The sequence below is a fragment of a genome, unplaced genomic scaffold, assembly GCF_019419815.1.
Source record: "Pyrus x bretschneideri cultivar Hongxiangsu unplaced genomic scaffold, Pyrus_bretschneideri_v1 Contig11, whole genome shotgun sequence".
NCBI lineage: Eukaryota > Viridiplantae > Streptophyta > Magnoliopsida > Rosales > Rosaceae > Pyrus > Pyrus x bretschneideri.
This window is the reverse complement of record NW_025999402.1, coordinates 2,658,189-2,678,141: the sequence shown is the minus strand read 5'-3', so window position 1 is coordinate 2,678,141 and position 19,953 is coordinate 2,658,189. Positions and strand designations below refer to the sequence as shown.

General features: G+C 39.1%; 3 protein-coding genes, 2 non-coding genes and 1 pseudogene across 7 annotated transcripts; 4 read left to right on the top strand and 2 right to left on the bottom strand.

Moving 5' to 3' along the window:
* Window positions 1–7,703: 7,703 nt before the first annotated feature.
* Window positions 7,704–11,408, top strand: LOC103959606 (O-fucosyltransferase 19-like). Its single transcript, XM_009371958.3, has 8 exons — window positions 7,704–8,760; window positions 9,029–9,101; window positions 9,190–9,260; window positions 9,389–9,477; window positions 9,590–9,722; window positions 9,814–10,046; window positions 10,134–10,610; window positions 10,720–11,408. Exons 1-8 carry the CDS (start codon window positions 8,086–8,088, stop codon window positions 10,973–10,975), a joined length of 2,007 nt encoding a protein of 668 aa, XP_009370233.1. The 5' UTR covers window positions 7,704–8,085; the 3' UTR covers window positions 10,976–11,408.
* A 377-nt stretch (window positions 11,409–11,785) lies between these two features.
* LOC103959638 lies at window positions 11,786–14,151 on the bottom strand (annotated as a pseudogene).
* A 64-nt stretch (window positions 14,152–14,215) lies between these two features.
* On the top strand, window positions 14,216–15,390 carry LOC103959605 (protein transport protein yos1-like). Of its 2 annotated transcripts, XM_009371957.3 has the most exons (3): window positions 14,221–14,358; window positions 14,690–14,734; window positions 14,978–15,390. In XM_009371957.3, the coding sequence occupies exon 3, from the start codon at window positions 14,981–14,983 to the stop codon at window positions 15,212–15,214; it is 234 nt and encodes a 77-aa protein (XP_009370232.1). In that variant the 5' UTR covers window positions 14,221–14,358; window positions 14,690–14,734; window positions 14,978–14,980; the 3' UTR covers window positions 15,215–15,390. The 2 variants fall into 2 exon arrangements, with proteins under 2 accessions (XP_048430294.1, XP_009370232.1); XM_048574337.1 differs by lacking the exon at window positions 14,690–14,734 and having other exon boundaries at window positions 14,216–14,358.
* A 1,104-nt stretch (window positions 15,391–16,494) lies between these two features.
* Window positions 16,495–17,816, bottom strand: LOC103959627 (heme-binding-like protein At3g10130, chloroplastic). 2 transcript variants are annotated; one of them, XR_007254579.1, is made up of 2 exons: window positions 16,889–17,816; window positions 16,495–16,595 (listed from the first exon to the last, which is right to left on the bottom strand). XR_007254579.1 is itself a non-coding variant. In XM_009371987.3 (1 exon), the coding sequence occupies exon 1, from the start codon at window positions 17,687–17,689 to the stop codon at window positions 16,961–16,963; it is 729 nt and encodes a 242-aa protein (XP_009370262.2). In that variant the 5' UTR covers window positions 17,690–17,816; the 3' UTR covers window positions 16,878–16,960. The 2 variants fall into 2 exon arrangements, 1 of the variants encoding a protein (XP_009370262.2); XM_009371987.3 differs by lacking the exon at window positions 16,495–16,595 and having other exon boundaries at window positions 16,878–17,816.
* A 1,390-nt stretch (window positions 17,817–19,206) lies between these two features.
* LOC125473947 lies at window positions 19,207–19,295 on the top strand. Its single transcript, XR_007255686.1, has one exon. It is a non-coding gene; the product is annotated as a small nucleolar RNA snoR26 (small nucleolar RNA).
* A 47-nt stretch (window positions 19,296–19,342) lies between these two features.
* On the top strand, window positions 19,343–19,439 carry LOC125473948. Its single transcript, XR_007255687.1, has one exon. It is a non-coding gene; the product is annotated as a small nucleolar RNA snoR27 (small nucleolar RNA).
* The last annotated feature ends 514 nt before the right edge of the window (window positions 19,440–19,953 follow it).

Genomic DNA, 19,953 nt, shown 5'->3' with positions numbered 1-19,953 from the left:
ATTTCAATTCCAACGTGTGTGGTGCGGAAGTAGGAGTTCGGAGCGCTTGAACAACTATACATTTTTGTGATAATTAAATAGACAAATAGTTTTGAATTTAATTGAATTTTTGCAAAGATGACATGAGAATCGGAACTTACAAAATAAACGGTTTAGATCATTAAAGTTCGATATAAATTGAATCCAACAACTAATCTTTATTTTTGAAAAAAATAAAAAACTCTCCCCTTGAAAGCTTGCCTAAACATCTAACGCAAACATAACCTATCAGACAGGCGGCGGAAAATCATGAGTTTGGAGTGCAGAGCATGGAAGACTTGGTGACAATGTAGCACTTGAAAGTCCAAGTGTCCAAGTGTCCAATTCTCCCACCACCGACCATGCTTAGGATTTTAGGGCTAGTGGATAGAGGGGTCATTCGCATGGTCCAAATATCCATGCCCTTCCCTCCCGACTTATAATTCAGAGGTTCCCACTTCCGTACGAATTAGGGTTCTCTTTAAATTTTTTTTGTGAAAATTTTTTGAATGCTTGAATGCTTTTGGAAACGAAAGTTGAATGCTTGAATGCTTGAAGTAGGAGTTCGGAGTGCTTGAACTATACATTTTTGTGATAATTAAATAGGCAAATAATTTTGAATTTAATTGAATTTTTGTAAAGATGACATGAGAATTGGAACTTACAAAATAAACGGTTCAGATCATTAAAGTTCGATATAAATTAAATCCAACAACTAATCTTTATTTTTGAAAAAAATAAAAATCTCTCCCCTTGAAAGCTTGCCTAAACATCTAACGCAAACATAACCTGACAGGCGGCGGAAAATCATGAGTTTGGAGTGTGGAGCATGGAAGACTTGGTGACAATGTAGCACTTGAAAATCATGATTTTAGGGCTAGTGGATAGAGGGTCATTCGCATGGTCCAAATATCCATGCCCTTCCCTCCCGACTTATAATTCAGAGGTTCCCACTTCCGTACGAATTAGGGTTCTTTTTAAATTTTTTTTGTGAAAATTCTTTAATTACATCTGTTTATTATAAATTATGTGATCATTTTTTATTAGGTATTATTTATATTTAATTTTAAATTAAAAAATTTATAGCAAAACAATATATGATAAATAAATGTATTGAAGAATTCAAAATTTATACAAATGAAATCCGGAGAGAGGATCCTTATTCCTTCCGCACCACCGCACACCTCAAGTCGGCTAATTGGCCAAACAAGACGAACAAGAATTATTATTTTATTAGTGGAAACTGGAAATGCGGACCCACCAAAAACTGTATTTGTTAGGCGTGGCGTGTGGACCCCCCTCACTACCATCTGGTGTTCGATTCTGTTATGATTGGAAATTGGATTACACCACTTTTCAAGCTCATATCTTTGCTTGCTTCTTAAGTCCTTAACCCAAATTTAAGTTAGTCAAAATAAATACTTTGGGTTTCTTGACTTTGAAAAATACAAGCTAAAAAAACACATGCATATAAAAATTATGCTCCATGAATGTCACTGCAGCGGTGTTTTAAACGATTCACACACTATTATATGAAAAAGTTGAAACGCATAATGCATAATTAACTTGAGTTACCATCACAGTGACATCCTCATTGTATCTATAGTTTGGTTTAATAAATAAAATAGTAACGTAAGGTATCCTATATTACATGTTACAAGAAGTCTCATGCAACGTGAATGTCAGCGACATTGTGACGGTATTCAAAACTAATAACGCGATGTCGTATAAAACAGGTGAAAAAATATTAGTGTGTAACTAGCTTGAGAAACCAACGCAGTAAAATCATCATTATAAGCAAGTTTCTATCGTGTAGTTAGGTTTAATAAATCTATTTTGACTTGCATTTTGTTGATCATTATAAGCAAGTTTCTATCGTGTGGTTAGGTTTAATAAATCTATTTTGACTTGCATTTTGTTGGCCACCATAAGTGTGAGGTCACGAAGATAAAACATATGGTATAGAACCCATGTCAAAAGTCATAATGATTAGTCCTTATGGTTAGCTTTCACTAAATTTCTTCACCAACAAAATTCCACTTGGAATCTCTCTTTCAATTGACACCCCTAACTCCTAAGACTTCCACCCATATTTTATACGACAATTTCATCGACAACTTTTGCCACTTAGCATAGAAAAATAAAAAATGAATTATGAAATTTTATATTTTCCCCCACAAATTAAAATTTTTTCCTAAAAAGAGATTAGTTGGTAGTTTCGCTAATGCACTCCACTTTTACGTGGTCTGGGAAGACTGAGACATTTCAGCCTTCGCCTAGCAACTTTTATGCGATTTACCAGCGCCAAAAATCGAACACGTATGGAATATGAACTTGAAATTCAATTTTAACCACTGAATCACCTCGTGATGGTTATAGTATTCTGTTTGATTTTACGATAATTATTCTGTATTTATTTTCTTATTATTTTAGTTTTAGATGAGAGCAAAATAGAAAAATGATTAAATTCATCCAAAAATACAGATCGTGCTTAGCTTTACACTCGTTTATGCAAAAAGCAAAATAATTCTTTCCGCGTTGAAGTTTCATTCGTCGGTCCCTCCGCTCGCAGTCTCACGTCTGCTCTGATTGGTGCCGCATTCCCCCACAAAACCGCGCCGGCATCGGCCGAAGTTTTTACTCATCATTTCGGTAAAGAAATGAACCGCTGCGATTGAATCCCAGACTATCAAAACCAACGGCTAGAAATCCAGCAGCAGTCACTCTCCTGCTACAACGGTCAGATTTTAGACGTGCCGACCCTATACGGTACGGTAAAAGACGAAGAGTGTGGCGTTTGTATGCGAGCTGGGGGATCATGAGTAGTGCCACGTGTCGCGTTGAACGAAGGCGGGAATGTCAGGAGTCAGAGAGTCTACACCATCCCGTGTTCGATGACAAACTGACAGCTAGGAAACGAGGATCGAGGAACGTTCCAGAAAGTGAACGGCTGAAAGTCTTGTGTGTTGCAAATTTGCAATGTCCAAACTACCCTTCGTGGTAAATGGATGAACACCTAACCCACCGAGTACATGGATAGCATTCACCATTTTGTTAATGGAAGCTTCTGATTAATTATGTTTGATTTGATAATTCGGGGAAGCCACACTTGCACCATATAAACCAAAGTTAGCCGTTATCTAATTTCGATTTGTTTTAATCAATGTCTCGTATCACAAACCAAACAATCAATTACACAGTTTGATTTTATTAGTATAAGTGTGACTTCTACGTAGATTAGAAATAAATCCCATATTCCAATTTGGCGGATCATCTTACAGTCAAACAAATGGTAGCAGTAAATTAACATGATTTCAAAACCTGGTGGTGGTATGGGAGAAAATTGAAACAACATTAGGGTTTTCAAAATTCCGTAATCCGTAGAGTACTGGTTAGTACTTGTGAATTTTAAATGTTATTTTAATGTTATCTACAGAAATATGTAGCTCGCAAAAAAAAACATAGGTTGAAGATTGTTCTTTTTTAAATTACGAAACAACGTTACAAATAAGATTTTTTGCAGATTTATTATCATACATATCAAATTACAATCTAGAAAATATAGCAAGTAGAAACTTAGCATCATTTGGAGAGATTTTTCACGGTGCATAGAATATGGACAAATCAACCATATATCATTATACAAGTGGAGAGACACTTGAAAAAAAAAAAAAAAACATTTCCTCTACTTGTATAATAACGTATAACGTATCATCTCATGTTCCGACACATTGAAAAATCTTGAAAACATAAAGAAGGCAAAATGATTTGGTGCGGAATATGGTGTTGGATAAGCACGATGCTAAATTGAAAGATAACTAAAGGAAACATCCATACTAACCAAAAATAATGTCACTTGCAGATAGCATGCCGCCCAAAAGAAAAATAAATTAAAATCGCCCATATTATAAATATTTCAAGTGTAAACGCTATCATGCATCTTGCTAGCTTTCCACTATAACTGAAAACATTGTTGTAACGTATATGTGAATAAGATCAGTCGCCTTTTGAAAAAAACAATGTTAACGTTGTCGTAAGATATACCAGAGAAGCAACTGATCAAATCTTGCTTGCTAGACAGCATAATTATTAAAACTAGAAAGAAGTGAGGTTTCTTAGATCGAAAGGCACAAAAAGGCATGCAATTTTGGTCACACTACTACATCACATGGGCTAAAACGCAAACGAAAGGGATGGTCATATTTAAGCTACATTGCTAGCTTTCCACTCTAACTAAAAACATTGTCGTAATGCATATGTGAATGAGGTCAATCGTCTTACAAGAAAAACAACATTAACGTTGTTGTAAGAATTATACTAAAGAAGCAACTGATCAAATCTTGCTTGCTAGACAACATAATCATTTAAACTAGTAAAAAGTGAGGTTTCTTATATCAAAAGGCACAACAAAGCATGCATTTTGGTCACACTACTACCTCACATGGGAAATACACAAACGTAGGGGATGGTCATATGTAAGCTACATGATGAGAGTGGTGTGAATGATTGAGTAAACACTCAAATTGGGATCCTGTTCATGATCTATCACAGTTGTGGGCAGGTTTCATGCCCAACTTCATGTGTATGGTAACTAAAGGGATCAATTAGGGTACCCCACAAAGATAGGGATATGTCCATGTAGGGGAGAGTGTGAGACAAATAGGTACAGCATTTGATGATCTCAAACGTAATAAGAAAAAGGGTAAATCTTAGTTTACCACCATCAAGTTTCGTGGTTTTCAACGGTTAGTACATAAGTTTTTTTCGTCCCAGAGTCATACCTAAAGTGTTAATTTTTGAATAGTCTCATACATCCGTTAGTCTGGCTGTTAAGTCTTCTGTTAACTGATGATATGGTGCCCATGTGAACAATGATTGGGTGCCATGTGTCATTAAATGGTCCATGTGGAAATTAAAAATTCAAAAAAAAAATTCTCGCCCAAATTTAAAGTATTAAAATAATTAATTAAATAAAAGTATTTAAAAAAAAAAACTCATAACCCCCTTCATCTTCCCCACCCAACACCCTTCATCCCCTCCACCCCCTCCACGGCTCCACCCCTCCATCCCCTCCACCCCTCACCCACCGACACCCTTCCCGTTCCCTAATACCCACCCCTACCACCAAGCATTTTCTCCTTCCCCAAAAACCCAACCCCTTCCCTTCCCCCAAATTCCCTCCCTCCCTTCTCTCCTCTGTGTCAAACAACAAATCGCAGGGGTGGGTATCAAGGAACGGGAAGGGAAGGGGCTGGGTTTTTGGGGAAGGAGAAAAGGCTTGGTGGTAAGGGTGGGTATTAGGGAATGGGAAGGGTGTCGGGTGGGGAAGGTTTTGGGTAAATTTTATTTTATTTTAAATACTTTTATTTAATTAATTATTTTAATATTTTAAATTTGGACGAGAAATTTTTTTTTGAATTTTTAATTTTCACATGGACCCCTTAATGACACGTGGCGCCCAATTATTATCCACATGGGAGCTACGTCATCAGTTAACAGGAGACTTAACAGCCAGATTAACGGATGTATGAGATTGTCCCAAAATTAACACTTTAGGTATGACTTTATGACGAAAAAAACTTTATATACTAAATGTTGAAAACCACACAACCTGAGAGTAGTAAACTGAGATTTACCCTACGAAAAATTAGGATACTCTATAACTTTTTTAGGCATGGATATGTTTTCAGTTAGCAACATCCGTGGCTACTCAAAACTGTTTATTATCAACTTTTAAGTTCTCAACTTTACCTCCCTCCTTCCGCGCTCGAAAAGGAGGCTATAACCGTTTATATAAGAGATGATGAGTAGTGCGTGTGTACGTGTATTGTGGAGTTGGTTTTAACAAGATTGCAAAAGTGATTAATTTTCCTTAATCCAATTCCCTAAACAACTCACTGCGTAAGAAATTTCTTGATATAGTAAATCTCGATAAAGTAATACTCTATAAGAGAATAAACTCTTTAAAGTAAAAAGAAAAAAAATCATGATCCTAACTTGAGACCAGTTATGTATAAGAATAAACTCTACATTTTAATAAGTTTTTAAAGTTGATGTCACGTCTTTGAATTTGTGGGTACGTAATACTTCGTCAACATGGAGACCTTCTTGTTGAAGCCAAAAGGTGTCTAACTTCTCAAGCATGCCGTGCAGGAAATAAAACACTTGGTGCCTAAGTGAATGATGAAAGCTATAAAATTAGTTTGGTCCCAATTTTATAACTTTATAGAAGTTTTACGGTAATATGTTTTGAGGTGCTTTCTGTTTTAATTTGGCTAATTAGTAATATTCATCCAAATACAAATAACAGACATTATTTCACAATATTATCAATCCAACAACAAAATGGAAAGTGATGATGTCAATTCATATCGTTCCAAAGGAAAACTAATGAAAAAAACTTGAAAACTTTGAGATTTAACGAAAATGACAAAACAAAGGGTAAAGTGAATAGTACTAGGATTGAATTTTTAATGTAAAAATGTGGTTTTTTATTAAAGTGAACAGTACTGTGAACTTTTCTTAAACCTATTACCAAAGCACAAAAGATGCTTCACCTTCAAGTACTCACGATAGCAATTATGTCAAATACTGGTAAATTCTAATCCGATCTCTAAAATATGAACCCAGTAACGGCTAACTCAAAACCAAATTATGTCTGGTTTTAATTGTGTCGAAAATTGCCAACCTTAAATCCTCTAAAACTGCACCCACCTCACCTAACAAAAAGGGAGAAAATTTAGGTCAGGGTAATCCACTTTTTACTTGGGGTGTTGTGTTGTCTTTGTAACCGTTGTCATTTTCACTTTTACATAACACTAGTTTGAATGAGAAAATTAAAAATTACTAAGGAATTCTATAATGACGAAAATAAGAATGACAAAATTGGACTTTTTAGAATTTGTGAATTTTCTTGTTTTGCTTAGCGAAGAGAACAAATGAATTTAAATATGAAATTTAATGTGCGTATAGAGTCATTGATATATAAATGACAGGTAATAGTTAGGAAATGTACTAGTAGTGGACCAGTGGTGGTGGCAACGGTGTTGATGACGGTGGATGGTGGTGGCGGTGACAATGGCCGAGGAGACAATGATATGTGGTGACGGCGGTAGTTGTGATGGTCACAAGAATGGTGGGTGGTGGCGATGTAGGTGGTGGTGACATGTGTTAGTGGTGGCCACTCATGATTGAGTTTTTTTTGTATTTTTTATTTTAAACTCTCATTCATAGAGATTTATAAATAACAATTATTACATAGATTTAAAGTTGAGATTTTTTTTTTGAACATAAAGTCGAGAATTGAATGTTCCAAACTTGAATTTCTTTTTTACGCAAAAATTCAAAATTCTTATGTTTATAAATCAAAATAAGAAAAATGATGCATATCAATCCAAGAAACAAAAAGTGAATAAAATTTTTCTCTATTTTTTTTTTTTTCCTGTGGATATTAAGAAAACAGGTGGATTGATTAAGCACATTTGGGCGAAGACACCCGCCCTTTTAAAAGTTTTAACCATTTTGCTTTAACACAGTTTTTGTATTATACCAACAGAAAACAGAATGCCACCGAAAAACAAACTCGTAGGCGTAGTCAGTCCTTTTGCGGATTCACCAGGGGCAAATTCGTCATTTTAGCGCTTCCTTTAACCTTCCGCAATGATAAAAACCGGTCTCTCCAAAATTCAGAACATCCCGCTGATCCGCCATTGGAGAGAGAAAAAAAGAAAAAACAGAGCAGTGGGGAACGCGAATCCCACTATACAAAAACCACATCGAAAAATTCATAGGATTTATAATAAAAACATAACACCCCCTTGTTGTTGCCGAGGATTTCGGACCGCCCTTTTTCTCTGGAAGCCCATTGAGGAACAGAATCGAGCCAAATCGAACCCGATATCTCTCTCTGTTTCTCTTTTCCCTCACTTTCTTTCGTTTTCCCGGAAAATTAAATGGTACCCGGGATTTTGATTCGGGTTTGATTTTTCGAGGAAATTAAAAAGATTGAATCGGATCGTGTGTTGTAGCGGGTGCATATTTGTTTAATAACGTTAGTGCCGGTCGGCCATGTCCTCCGGTGGGACGAACTGCTCAAGCAACATTAGTTCAAAACAACCGGCTCTCCTCGCGCTACCCACGACCACCAGACGACGCGTCGCTGACGGCGTCATGGACGCCGGCGAGCGGCTCCCGACGAGCACTCTCCCTCCCGACAGCAACATTGTCTTCGCCGACGACGACGATGTGGAAAACGACAGCCTCCTCGACGGCACTATATGCGGGCCCCACCACGCCCTCCACCACAACCACAACCATTATTCGCACCACCCCGTGATGAAGTACCTCGTTCTCCGTCGGCGGCTATTCTTCTGCGTTCCCGACAAGTGGCTGCTCCCGATCGAGGACGGATTTCTATGGACAGTCGCGATGTTGCAGTCGCTGAGATCGGGGCGGAACGTGGTCCGCAATATTTTCGGGGCTCTGCTTTTGATGGCGGTTATCTCCGCGTTCGTGAAGTTGTCGTTTTTTAGTAGCCACGTCGAGGTGGTCGGGGAGGTGGCACAGAGGACGGAGGGCCGACTTTTGATTCTGAATACGGTGAAGGACGATTGGTCGGGGGCGCAGCGGGCCGTCGCCGAGAACCAGGAGTCCAATTCCATGCCTAAACGTGTTTTGGAGAGGGAGAGGTTGTCGGAAACCGAATCCTCCACCATGTTCAAGCGACTTCTCGAGCGGTTGCCGGTAAGTCAATCAATCAATTCCCCCAGAATTTTTAATTTTTAATTCTTCAATTATTAACATTCTGGATTTTTAATTTTTCACTACTTGTTTGGTTTCCGAGAAAATGGAGGAAAGTGATGAGACGATGGCTAGTCTTTCTGTTTCTATTAACGTTTTACGTTAACCAATTTACTCTTGTCCCTTTCTGTTTAGGTAAAACGTTGTATTTATGAATTCAATGCTGGGACTAATCTGTAATTAATGATCATTAATCTGCTTTCTTTTCCAGACCCCAGAGATTTGGAGGAAACCCAACAGCGACAATCTTGATAAATGCATAGCTCGACCCAAGAACCGAATAAGTACGTCTACATTTGTTTCCCCATCCAAATTTGTCAATTTCGGCGATTTAATGCCTGAATTTCTTAACATTTTTATCATTTCCATCAGGGAAAGGATCGAAAACAAATGGTTATCTGCTTGTTCATGCCAATGGCGGATTGAATCAGATGAGAACAGGGGTAAGTACAAATCGTGCGCTCGAATCTCCTTTCCCGTAATTTAGAGCAGTTTACAATATCGCCTTGTCAAAAAAGTAAATTTTAGACACGTTTTGGAAGCTGACATGGCAACCCAATTGATGGTGCAGATATGTGATATGGTAGCTGTTGCAAAGATAATGAATGCTACCCTGGTTCTTCCACTGATGGACCATCAATCTTTTTGGACGGATCCAAGGTAGGATTTTCTTTGCAAATGATGAGGTTGTCGGATTGTATTTAGGAGTGGCTAACTGGCTGATTAATTTTGTTTTATTATGTTTAATTGAACTCTGTCATGTATTTTGCAGTGATTTTAAAGACATTTTTGACTGGAGACACTTCATGAAAGTATTGAAAGATGATATTGATATTATCGAGTATTTGCCAACCAAATATGCAGCTGTGAAGCCTGTTCTGAAGGCTCCCGTCTCCTGGTCGAAGGTGTGATCCGTGTTAATAAATTTTCAGATGCGTAGGGACTTTCGAATTGGTTCTGTTCTTCGAATTGTATCTAAAGATGATTCGTGTGCAGGCGAGCTATTACAGAAGCGAGATGATCCCCTTGCTGAAAAAGCACAAGGTTATAAAGTTTACGCACACTGATTCTCGGCTTGCTAACAACGGGCTAGCATCCTCCATCCAAAAGCTTAGGTGCCGTGCGAATTATGAGGCTCTCCAGTACGCAAAAGAGATTGAGGATCTTGGGAGAGTTTTGGTTGACAGACTGAGGAACAACAGTAATCCGTATATTGCTCTTCATTTGAGGTACTTCTGTTGTTTTGGTTGATTATTTGGGTGTTGTGTTGTTTCGGAAGTAGTGGAACTAAGTAAAGAAACTCTTCTTGATTGCAGATATGAAAAAGACATGCTCGCTTTCACTGGCTGCAGCCACAACCTCACTGCTGAGGAATCTGAGGAGCTTCGGGTTATGAGGTACAGCGTCAAACATTGGAAGGAGAAGGAGATCGATAGTGTAGAACGAAGGCTCCAAGGCGGATGCCCATTTTCCCCACGAGAGGCAGCCTTGTTCCTAAAAGCCATGGGATACCCTTCCACAACAACAATCTACATTGTTGCTGGCGAGATATATGGTAGCAACAGCATGGCTGCTTTTCGCGCTGAGTATCCGAATGTCTTCTCTCATAACACTCTTGCAACAGAAGAAGAGCTAGAGCCCTTCAAGCCTTACCAAAATCGGCTTGCAGCCTTGGATTATATTGTAGCAATGGAGAGTGATGCCTTTGTTTATACGTATGATGGAAATATGGCCAAGGCGGTGCAGGGACATAGGAGATTTGAAGGGTTCCAGAAGACTATCAACCCTGACAGGTTCGCTTTCATACCAGGCATTTAGAATTTGGCTCCTCAAATTCCCAACCTTTTGGTTGGAAGATATATCATGAACTAGTTTTCTGACATGTTATGATTTTCATTTCAGACAAAATTTTGTTCAACTCGTCGATCTGTTGGATAAGGGAGCAATATCATGGGAACTTCTTTCGTCCGCGGTTAAAAATCTGCATTCTGACAGGCTTGGAGCACCATATGCTAGACAGATCGGTGAGTCACCAAGGTTGGAGGAGAACTTTTATGCAAATCCCTTTCCCGGTTGCATCTGTAACAAGACGCAAGAGCAAATGTCTAGGGTGAAGTTTGATGAGAGACGAAGTGCAACTGTTTCGTCGCAAAGATGATGCAGTCGGACGGAGAATGCATGTGGCTAGCTCATGCTGTAGAAAATACTACACAATACCACTGCTCAAAATGGCAGCCCGACTTGGTGGGCTTTTGAAAGAAGTGCTTTTTCTGCGCGGTCTCAGAGAGTGTGCTTGCTGTACAGGGTCGAAAAGTTGTGATTCGCAATGCAAGTTTTGGTTTATGATGAAATCAGACTGAGAAGGCAATTTGAGATTGCAGAGAAGGTGGAGCTCGAGTACAGTTTTAGGATAAATTTCGGGTAGTTTGATTAGCCAGAGACCTCTTGCCGTTGTCAGAAAGGAGCTGCTATAGTAATTCATTGATTCAATTATTTTTTTCTTTGATTTGGTCTGAAAAAAAAAAGAGCTCCGCGATGAATTTGAATGTAATTTTTCTTGCACAACCTCCAATAGAAAGAAGTTTCATACATTTCAAGCGGATTTTTCACTTGTTGTCATGCAGGCGATTTATTGAAACTAACTAGGGCCTTTCTCCAAAAAATCAAGCTCATAGTCAGGCACGGGATGATCCGCAGGTGGAACTACTTGCTTTCTTTGTGATTATTGTTTGGGGTCCTTCAATTAGGAGGGAAACCTCGATAGAGTTACTCTAGTAGCGCATCTCTCACATTGGATGAGACCAAGAAGGAGCCACACGTGACTAAAATACAAGAGTTTCATGCTTTTGTGAGAGCTGTCCCATAATTGACGTGATCCGGACACCCGTACACAAGTTTTTCTCCTTGATTAGATGGGGGCTCCTTTTGCTTGGGTGCGCTATACGGTACAAGGATTATGAGGAAAATATTTGCTCCAAAAGCAATTCCCATTTCTAAAGCCCATGTGTATTTGGTTTCTGCTACAATTGCAAGAGTAATGTGAATTCAAATGCTAGACTAGTGTACGCTGGATACAATCTTTCTTCTTACATATTCTGTCAATGAACAATTTTGTACACTACTACCACATCGAAGGCACATAAACCTGCTCCTTCAGATTTTGAGTAGCGCTTTCTGTCGGAAAACCTCGAACAGCACCAATCGTCCACTGCGATATAATTCCTGCTGCAACTGCAAATCGAAGTTCCCTTTCCAAAACATTTTGGTCTTCATACATCTCGGGGTGAGTTGTCAGCTTTCGCATGATAGCAGCTACAACTGCATCTCCAGAACCGGTTCTATCACAAGTGAATGGGGTTATGAGCACATCTTCCGTTCCAATCACAACACCGTGAAACGAAGGAGAATAGTAATGAATTCGAAGAGTTCCATCCGTCACAAACAGGAACTTAAGTCCTTTATGCCATAACGGAGATATTTCCTCAGGAGTGTAATGGTAATAATCTCTCCGCTTCTTGGTTTGCTCAAATTGCTCAGCATAATACTGGGGCCTGTAGTTCCTCTTCCTCACGTAGTAGTCTTCATCAAGAAGGAATTCCAATTCCTGCCTCGAAACCTCGATTATATCAGCTTCGTTCCAGGCTCTGTCAATGTACTTCCTCGTTTCATCGCGTGATTTCCACAGAGGCAACGACAAATTCACATCGAAAAACACAAGACCTCCAAACTTTTTGGAATAAGACATTGCTTTGAATAAGGTCGGTCGCATTGAGGGAGACGTCAAAACTTCTGAAGTGAAATGGAATACTCTAGCCTGCATTAAGGCATCAAAGCGTATTATACTAATGATCTCACCCCTTTCAACAACATAAGAATTCATACCAAACAACAATACGAAAGTGCAGAAATCACTTCCCTGTGATGAAATGATGTGCTCAAACGAACAATTGATGCACTCTCAATTAATTGCATGCTAAAGCTTTAGCCCTTTCAGATCAAAGGCACTTCTAACATCATTTTGTAGAGAAATTCAAAAGCACTTTTGGAGAAGCACTTCCTAGGTGCTTCTTGAGGATGCATTTCTTAAATGCTTTTCCAAGAAGCACTTCCTACTTCCAAAGTTCTTTCCAAGAAGCAATTCCTACTTCCAAAGTTCTTTTCCAAGCACTTCCTAGGTGCTTAATCAAAACACACTTCCTAGGCGCTATTCCAAGAACCACTCCCTACTTCCCAAGTGCTTATTCAAGAAGCACTTCCTGGGTGCTTATCCAGAAAGCATTTTGAAATGTTTCTTCGACTGTTAATGAAATTCCGACGTGTTTCTATTAATAGAAGAAGCGCCTTATAAGCTAAGAGTGGCCCTTAAACAAACACAATGTAAACACTATATACAATACCTCTTTGACCACGGCGAGGTTGAGCTCGGAGCAAAGCAACGAGTCCTCGGCGGACTCCTTCACCGTCTCCGCCCACATCCTCTCATCGTCGAACTTAATTTTCATGTAAGTCATCGCCGTCTTCGCCGTCGAATCGAACTTCACCGCGCGCGTCTGAACCCTCTCCTTGTTCATCATCAGCACCAGCTCATCCCCAAAATCGTCCATCCCGACCTTCCCCATAAACGCCGCCCTCCCGCCGAGCCGCACGTGCGAGATGGCCACGTTGGAGGGCGACCCGCCTGGCGCCCTCACGAACTCCGGCGGGTCCCATTGGAGCATCTTCCACTGCGAGTAGATGTCCGGGTGCATTGGGTTGTCGGAGACCCGGACCGTCGGGACGAACTCCTTCTGCGCAGCCCCGAAGCAGCAGACCAGAGGAGGGTCGTCGTACGGGAAATCGACGCCGTCGTCGTAATCTTCGAGGTCCGATTCTGGGCATTCGGTTTGGACTGCGGATACAGGTTCGGGTTCGACAGCGCGACCTCGGACTTCTTCGAACGCTTGGTTTTTTTGGGTACTTCTGAAGCAGATGAAGTGGGACACTTTTTCCTGCCGCGGCGAGTGGGTTTGATGGGTTCAATGCTGCCATTGTCTTCGCCGTTAATGGAAACTCTGGGTGGGTTTAGATTGCGCGATTTCGGGGGCTGAAGTAGCAAAATCTGTGGATTGAAAGCTTTCAACTTTAAAGATTCTTAAGCTACCCCTTTTGAAATTACGCTTCTGGGGTTTACTACCAGTGGGGGAGAGAGGTGAAATGATGCCATGGTTTGAGCTGAGTGTTAGGGTTTATCCATGTCCGTCAGCAAAACCTCGCTCAGTCTCTCTGTACATTTTATCGGGTCGTCGTTATATATTGGACTCCAACATCCGGGTCGGGTCAGAATTAAGTGGGAATGTCTTAAAGTGATACGTGGATTACGTACGACCGTCGGATGAAAAGTTAACAAGGATTCTGACCTGGCTTCGATTAGTGCTTCAAGTGCTTTTGATTTGATTTGCGATGACTTTCGGCCTTTCCTGTTGTTTCGGCTCGGTGTTGTTGAAATCAAGGCGAAGGCTTTCGACCGTGAAACGACTTGTTGTCTGGAACAAGTAATCGCCGGTAAGATTTCCTGTCGTTCTGTTCTTCCTAGAATCGATTCGATTATGTTAAGATACGAAAGAACATGTCTTTTTTCAGTTCTGATCTGTTTCCTTTTTGAATTTGGTTTTTTTTTTGGGTTCAATATCGCCATTTGAAACGATATCGATAAATTTCTTTATTTATTCATGATTTGCACAGTTTCGGCTTGTGCTTGAATATTCATTATGCCCTTTTGAAATCTTTTACTGAATTTTGTGTGCGCATAAGAAATTGAAGGTTTGAAAGCACTTCTGTTGCTTTTACTTTATGCGTTGTCGGAATTGGTTTGATTATTTGAAAACGCTTGCAGGGCACAGTTGGGACTGCTTTCTTTCTCCTCATAAGCACTTTTGCTGTAAGTGCTTTTATCTTGAACAGCACGGGTGCTACTATAGAAAGAGATATTATGCCCCATAAGCTCTTCTAAGTTTTTCTGCTAAATGTGTTCAGAAAACGCTTTTTTAACACTTCCAACTAGTGTCCCAATCAACCCTTAACAATTTTAAAAGCACCTCCAGCTCCAAACATGCCTTTCATGTTAATTAGTTAGTGAATCAGTGATGTTTAGCAACTGAGGTTGTCAACCTGTGTTGTGCAGAAAATGGGATTGTGGACTGTATTCCAAGGCTTCATGCTGCTCGCAAACGCATTCGCCATACTGAACGAAGATCGGTTTTTGGGTCCGAGAGGGTGGACCTTGCTGCAATTGCAAGGAGGGAGGAGAACTACGCTTAAGGGGCAGATCATAGGATTTATACATGCATGCCAATTCTTCAGATTTCCTCTCATAATTTTGAACCTAGTTACTATTGTAGTGAAGCTCATCTCCGGGTGAAATGCTTTGTGTGAATTATGTGTCTGTAATTTGTTACGAATTTTCGCCAAGTTACATCCTGTTTTGTTCTTGGGTTTGAGTCCCAACTACAAATTCAGTATGTGGGTGTGTTGTTGATCCATGGCTTTATTGTTCTACATTACACACAGTTATTTAACTGAATATCGTTCACAAAAGATGGGATTCAGAGCAGGCTACTGACATAACCAGTAGAGTTGGAGAACTCTCATGTCACAGGATGATCACGTTATGGTGGGCGTCCAATACCAGCTAGGCCTGCCAATTTCTTACAAGAACCGTGAACCAAAAGGGAAAAGCCATGATGATCAGGAAAAGGTCGTGTTGGTCACTTCTATGGCCCTGTTTGCCAACATTTCAGATAGTTGGTGGATTGGGTCCTCGAACGATATGAAAATAACGGATTTTGGGTCAGCCAACGAGTTGAGTCGTTATCGAATAACCTGTTCTGAACCTGTTAACATGTCAAGTCGTTATCTGGTTATCTATTAAGAACCCGATAAAATATCATTTGTCAAATTTTGACATTAAGCATGACAACAACACATGGATGTGTCTTAGCTTCTCTCCACATGTCCTCGTACCATTAGCATGGGACGCCATTGTGGCGGTGTATCTATGTCATACAAGTTGTTTTTGAGGTATAGACTCTGGTGATATGTAAGTTTCTGTCGCGGAATTGATGGTGGTGTAGCCTACAAAGAGTGCAAATGTTTGTGGTGTTAGGATTTCAGCGTAAGGCCCCCAAACATTGAAGTTAGTACGTCGTCCACTGAAACCAAAGTAGTAGACTTGGGTTCTCATTGCAGACATTTGATTGCCTATATGCGGAGGTATCTGTATTCATCGCAGAGGATCTTATTTGGTTCCTTAGCTTTTTGGATCGGAATATCGGAATTTTCTGCTAATTATAGTTTGACGTAGATTTATGGAGTTTTATTTCTGAGTTGGACGTGTCAAATTATAATTTGTATAAAGGAGTCAATATTATGGAGAATCACTCTTTTCATTCCATTTGATGAATCCATTTTGGGGTACGAACAACTCTTATCATTCCTACGGTCGATTTCGGGCTCAAGTGCAAAAGTTGTCATATAAAGTACAACATTAGTTTTTGCAAAGAAGCTTGTCGATGTCATGATGATATTGTCGCTAAGTTACGTAATGTTACTGATTCATGTGTTATAATATGAGTGAATGACATGACTGTTATGTTATGAATAAATTCATGTGTTATAATATAAGTGAATTGATATAAAACGTGACTATTTGAGCTTGAAAACTTCTTTTTTTATTGTCTTGAAGCAAAAATTCCCTCACGGAGGGTGAGTTAGAAGGAAAAGAAAACACTAATGCAAACAAAATTAAGGTGTAATCATGTGTATCCTTCATTGTTAACAAAACACTAATGCTATTTGTATGTAAATTATGAAGATAGATTCTGATTACGAATGTGTACTAACTATTGGGAATCCCAACACAAGGAGAATCATACTACGAATCCATTATTTTCTTACTTTCTCCTTTCCGATTCATGACTTTTCATTCCTTATACAATTGACTTTTCATTCCTTATACAATTGGTCCTCGCAGATTACGAATTAGTAAACATGAGTGACATCCCAAAGCAGCATTAAAAATAGTCTACTGTACAAAATACATGTTTTATTTATACTTGTTTAAAAAACAGAGCATCTTACAAACAAACAAGAAACAGAATCTGAAAAATCACTCAATTGGGATCATAACCTCGTTAGTCCTGAACGGAGGCAAAGTCCATGGCGGATTATACCTCGCCAGAATATAATCCCCTATAATCTTATAACCATCTTTCTCCAAGCTCTCCTTCAACTTCTCTACCTTCTCCGCCACCACCTCCTCCGTCGCCACCCCCGCAAATCCCACCACCCCATACTTCCTCTCCCCCTCCTCCCTAATCACCACCCTCTCATCCACCGGCTTCGGCGCATCCTCCGCCTTCCCATACTTCGCCGGCAGCAAAAACTCCATCGTCACCATCCTCTTCCCCTTCTCCTCCCTCGTCACCACCGGAGCCGTCATGGCGATCTTTTCGCTTTCCGGGTTTTGGGTTTTGGTTATGACCGGAGCCGTCATGGCGATTTTCTCGGGTTTGGTGTTCTGAGGATTTCCCAATGCGCCGATGTAGTTGGCGAGGACAGTAAATCCGCCATCTTTGTCGCCCTTGAGGTCGGAAGGATCGTAGGTGAACTGGGCTACTACAGACGGCGCGTATTGCCGGATTTCGTAGAGAGCGGTGGAGTGGAGGACTTTGTATTTTGGGGTTTCCACGCTTATCTTCCCAAAAACCATGCCCATATTTTTTTGAGGAATTGGAGTCGGTGGTCTCTGGGTTTCTTTACTCGGATCTGATCCTTGGAAGTGGCCTATAAAAATGGTGAATTTGGGAGTTGTGGGTTTTGCTCTGCTTTGTTGCATATATCTCTTATCTTTTGCTTGGGGAGGAGGATTTTCTTTTCCTTTTTCCAATTTTTTTGATAAATATTGCTTGGGGTTGGGGAGAAGGTTGGAAATGTACACTCTGCAGTCTTGAACGAGTGCCTGGTTTTACTGATGAACATGTGGATACATTCTGTCCACTTTTTTTTTGTGTGTCAAATCTGTCCACTACTTAAACGGAACATGGTCTATGGTTGCTTGAGAAAATTATAAAGAATGATAAATTTGAAATAGGTCTAATTTTATAGATTATTTTTTGAAATAGGTTTAATTTTTAGTGACTTTTGATTTTTGAAATATGTCCAATTTTTAGTTACTTTGGACCCATTTCAAAAAACCTCATTATAGAAACATCTCTCAATTTTTTGTTTCGAGTACAACAATATATTTTACACTAGGAGAAGGAGAGAGTTTGGCTAACCCACACAATGAACAATCTAATTTGGTATCAAATTCATCATCCACAAAATTTGAACCTAAGATCTCTCACTTGCAAGTGAAGAGAAATATTACCAGACCGTAGTACTGAAGAACAAAAACATCCCTCGATTTTAGTTCTATTAGAAAGATGGTCCCTACTAATTGGTTTCTTAACTCATTAACACGTACAATTATAGTCATTTTCGTTAATTCTGTCAAAATGAATCATGTTGGAAGTATCATTGTTAAAATTAAAAAAAAAAAAAATGTACCATTGCCACATGGAATAAATTTGAGGATAATTACTCCAATTAGGTTAAAATTGATGGATTATTTCTCCTATTGTGTTAAAATACCATTGCTACAATTTTACTCATTTGGTTTTTCAAAATTGCCTGTTCATTTAGCCTTACGTGCATATCACATTGACTCATTTTGATGAAAATGCTAACAGAGTTGACAAAAAGGACCACAGTTGCATGTTTTGCTGAGATAAATGATCGATGGTCACGAACTTTTAGTTCAGTCACTATTACAACAATTAAGTTAAGGTTAAGAGCAAATTGCAAGGTAGAAATGTTTGAGATTTGCTTTGAAATATGTTATTTACACATCCGTTTTAATTTACGACACACTTTTGGTTTTGGTTATTGATCTTCTTAAATTCATTCAATCCGACGGATGGTTGTGGAGAACATGCTATTGTTAGAGGTGGGCTAGGCCCAGGATAGGACAACTGCCCTGGCCCAGGGACGATTGCTAGGGTTAAGTCCAATCACACCCCTATAAATGTTATCCCAAATCCCTCTCTCTTTCTCTCTCTCTCTCTCTCTCTCGTCTTCTCAAAACCGCCAACGATCCTTCCTTTTATTTTATTTTATTTTTTTTTTCCTTCATCTTCTTCAATCGAAGCTTGATTAAATTTTGTGTTTCTATTTAATCTTTTCCGATAATTATTTTTAACATTTTCATGTCAATTATTTAGCAAAATTTTATTTGTTTTGGGTACACAATTTCTCCTCCTTTTTTTTTCTTTCCCTTTTTAATTCTTTGATAATATTGAAATATATTGGAAAGGAGCATCGGTGATGATTTCTTAGAAACGTTATCCTTGCACTATGATTGCCTGTGAAGAAAGTATGGGGAATTTTAATCTGAGATGCTTTTTCTTTTCAATTTGTTTTTATTTTAATTATATATTTTTGTGCTGTTTGTGGATCAATGATGTTACTAAAATCTGCGTTATCTTTCTGCAACTTCTCTCGACCTCGAGGGATTTGAAGATAATTTCAAGTTACTGAGATCTTATTTTCACCCTTTTACTCCTCTGATCTGATAGTACGAATATCTTTGGCTTAATTTGCAGGCAAACCCCATCCCAGCCGACCCAAAAACCTAATTAAATCAAGGGAAAAGAAGGAGATTCAAATCTGTATGAATATTTTACTCAAATTTAGAGATTGGTTCATCCTTCATTTGTCTTGCAATTTTTCTGAAGCATGTGCTGAATTTTTTTGAATCAAAATGAATTGGGCATTTACTATTCTTATAGCATGAATTGGGCATCTACTATTTTTACTCCGATTTCAGAAAATTTTAATAAATAGCTTCAAATCAAATTTCAATTTCTCTGCAATTCAATTCATCCCTTACGAATTAGCAAAGAGTTTGGGGGAGAAGTGGGTTTTCTTCGGTTTTCTAAATTTATTTTTGTTTGTAGCTTATGTCGTTTCCCTTCCTCCATTGGGCATATTTACCCACGGTCATAAGCTGTTTATATTGAAGTGAACTTGTGTGTTGAAGGGTTATTATCATAGTTTTAA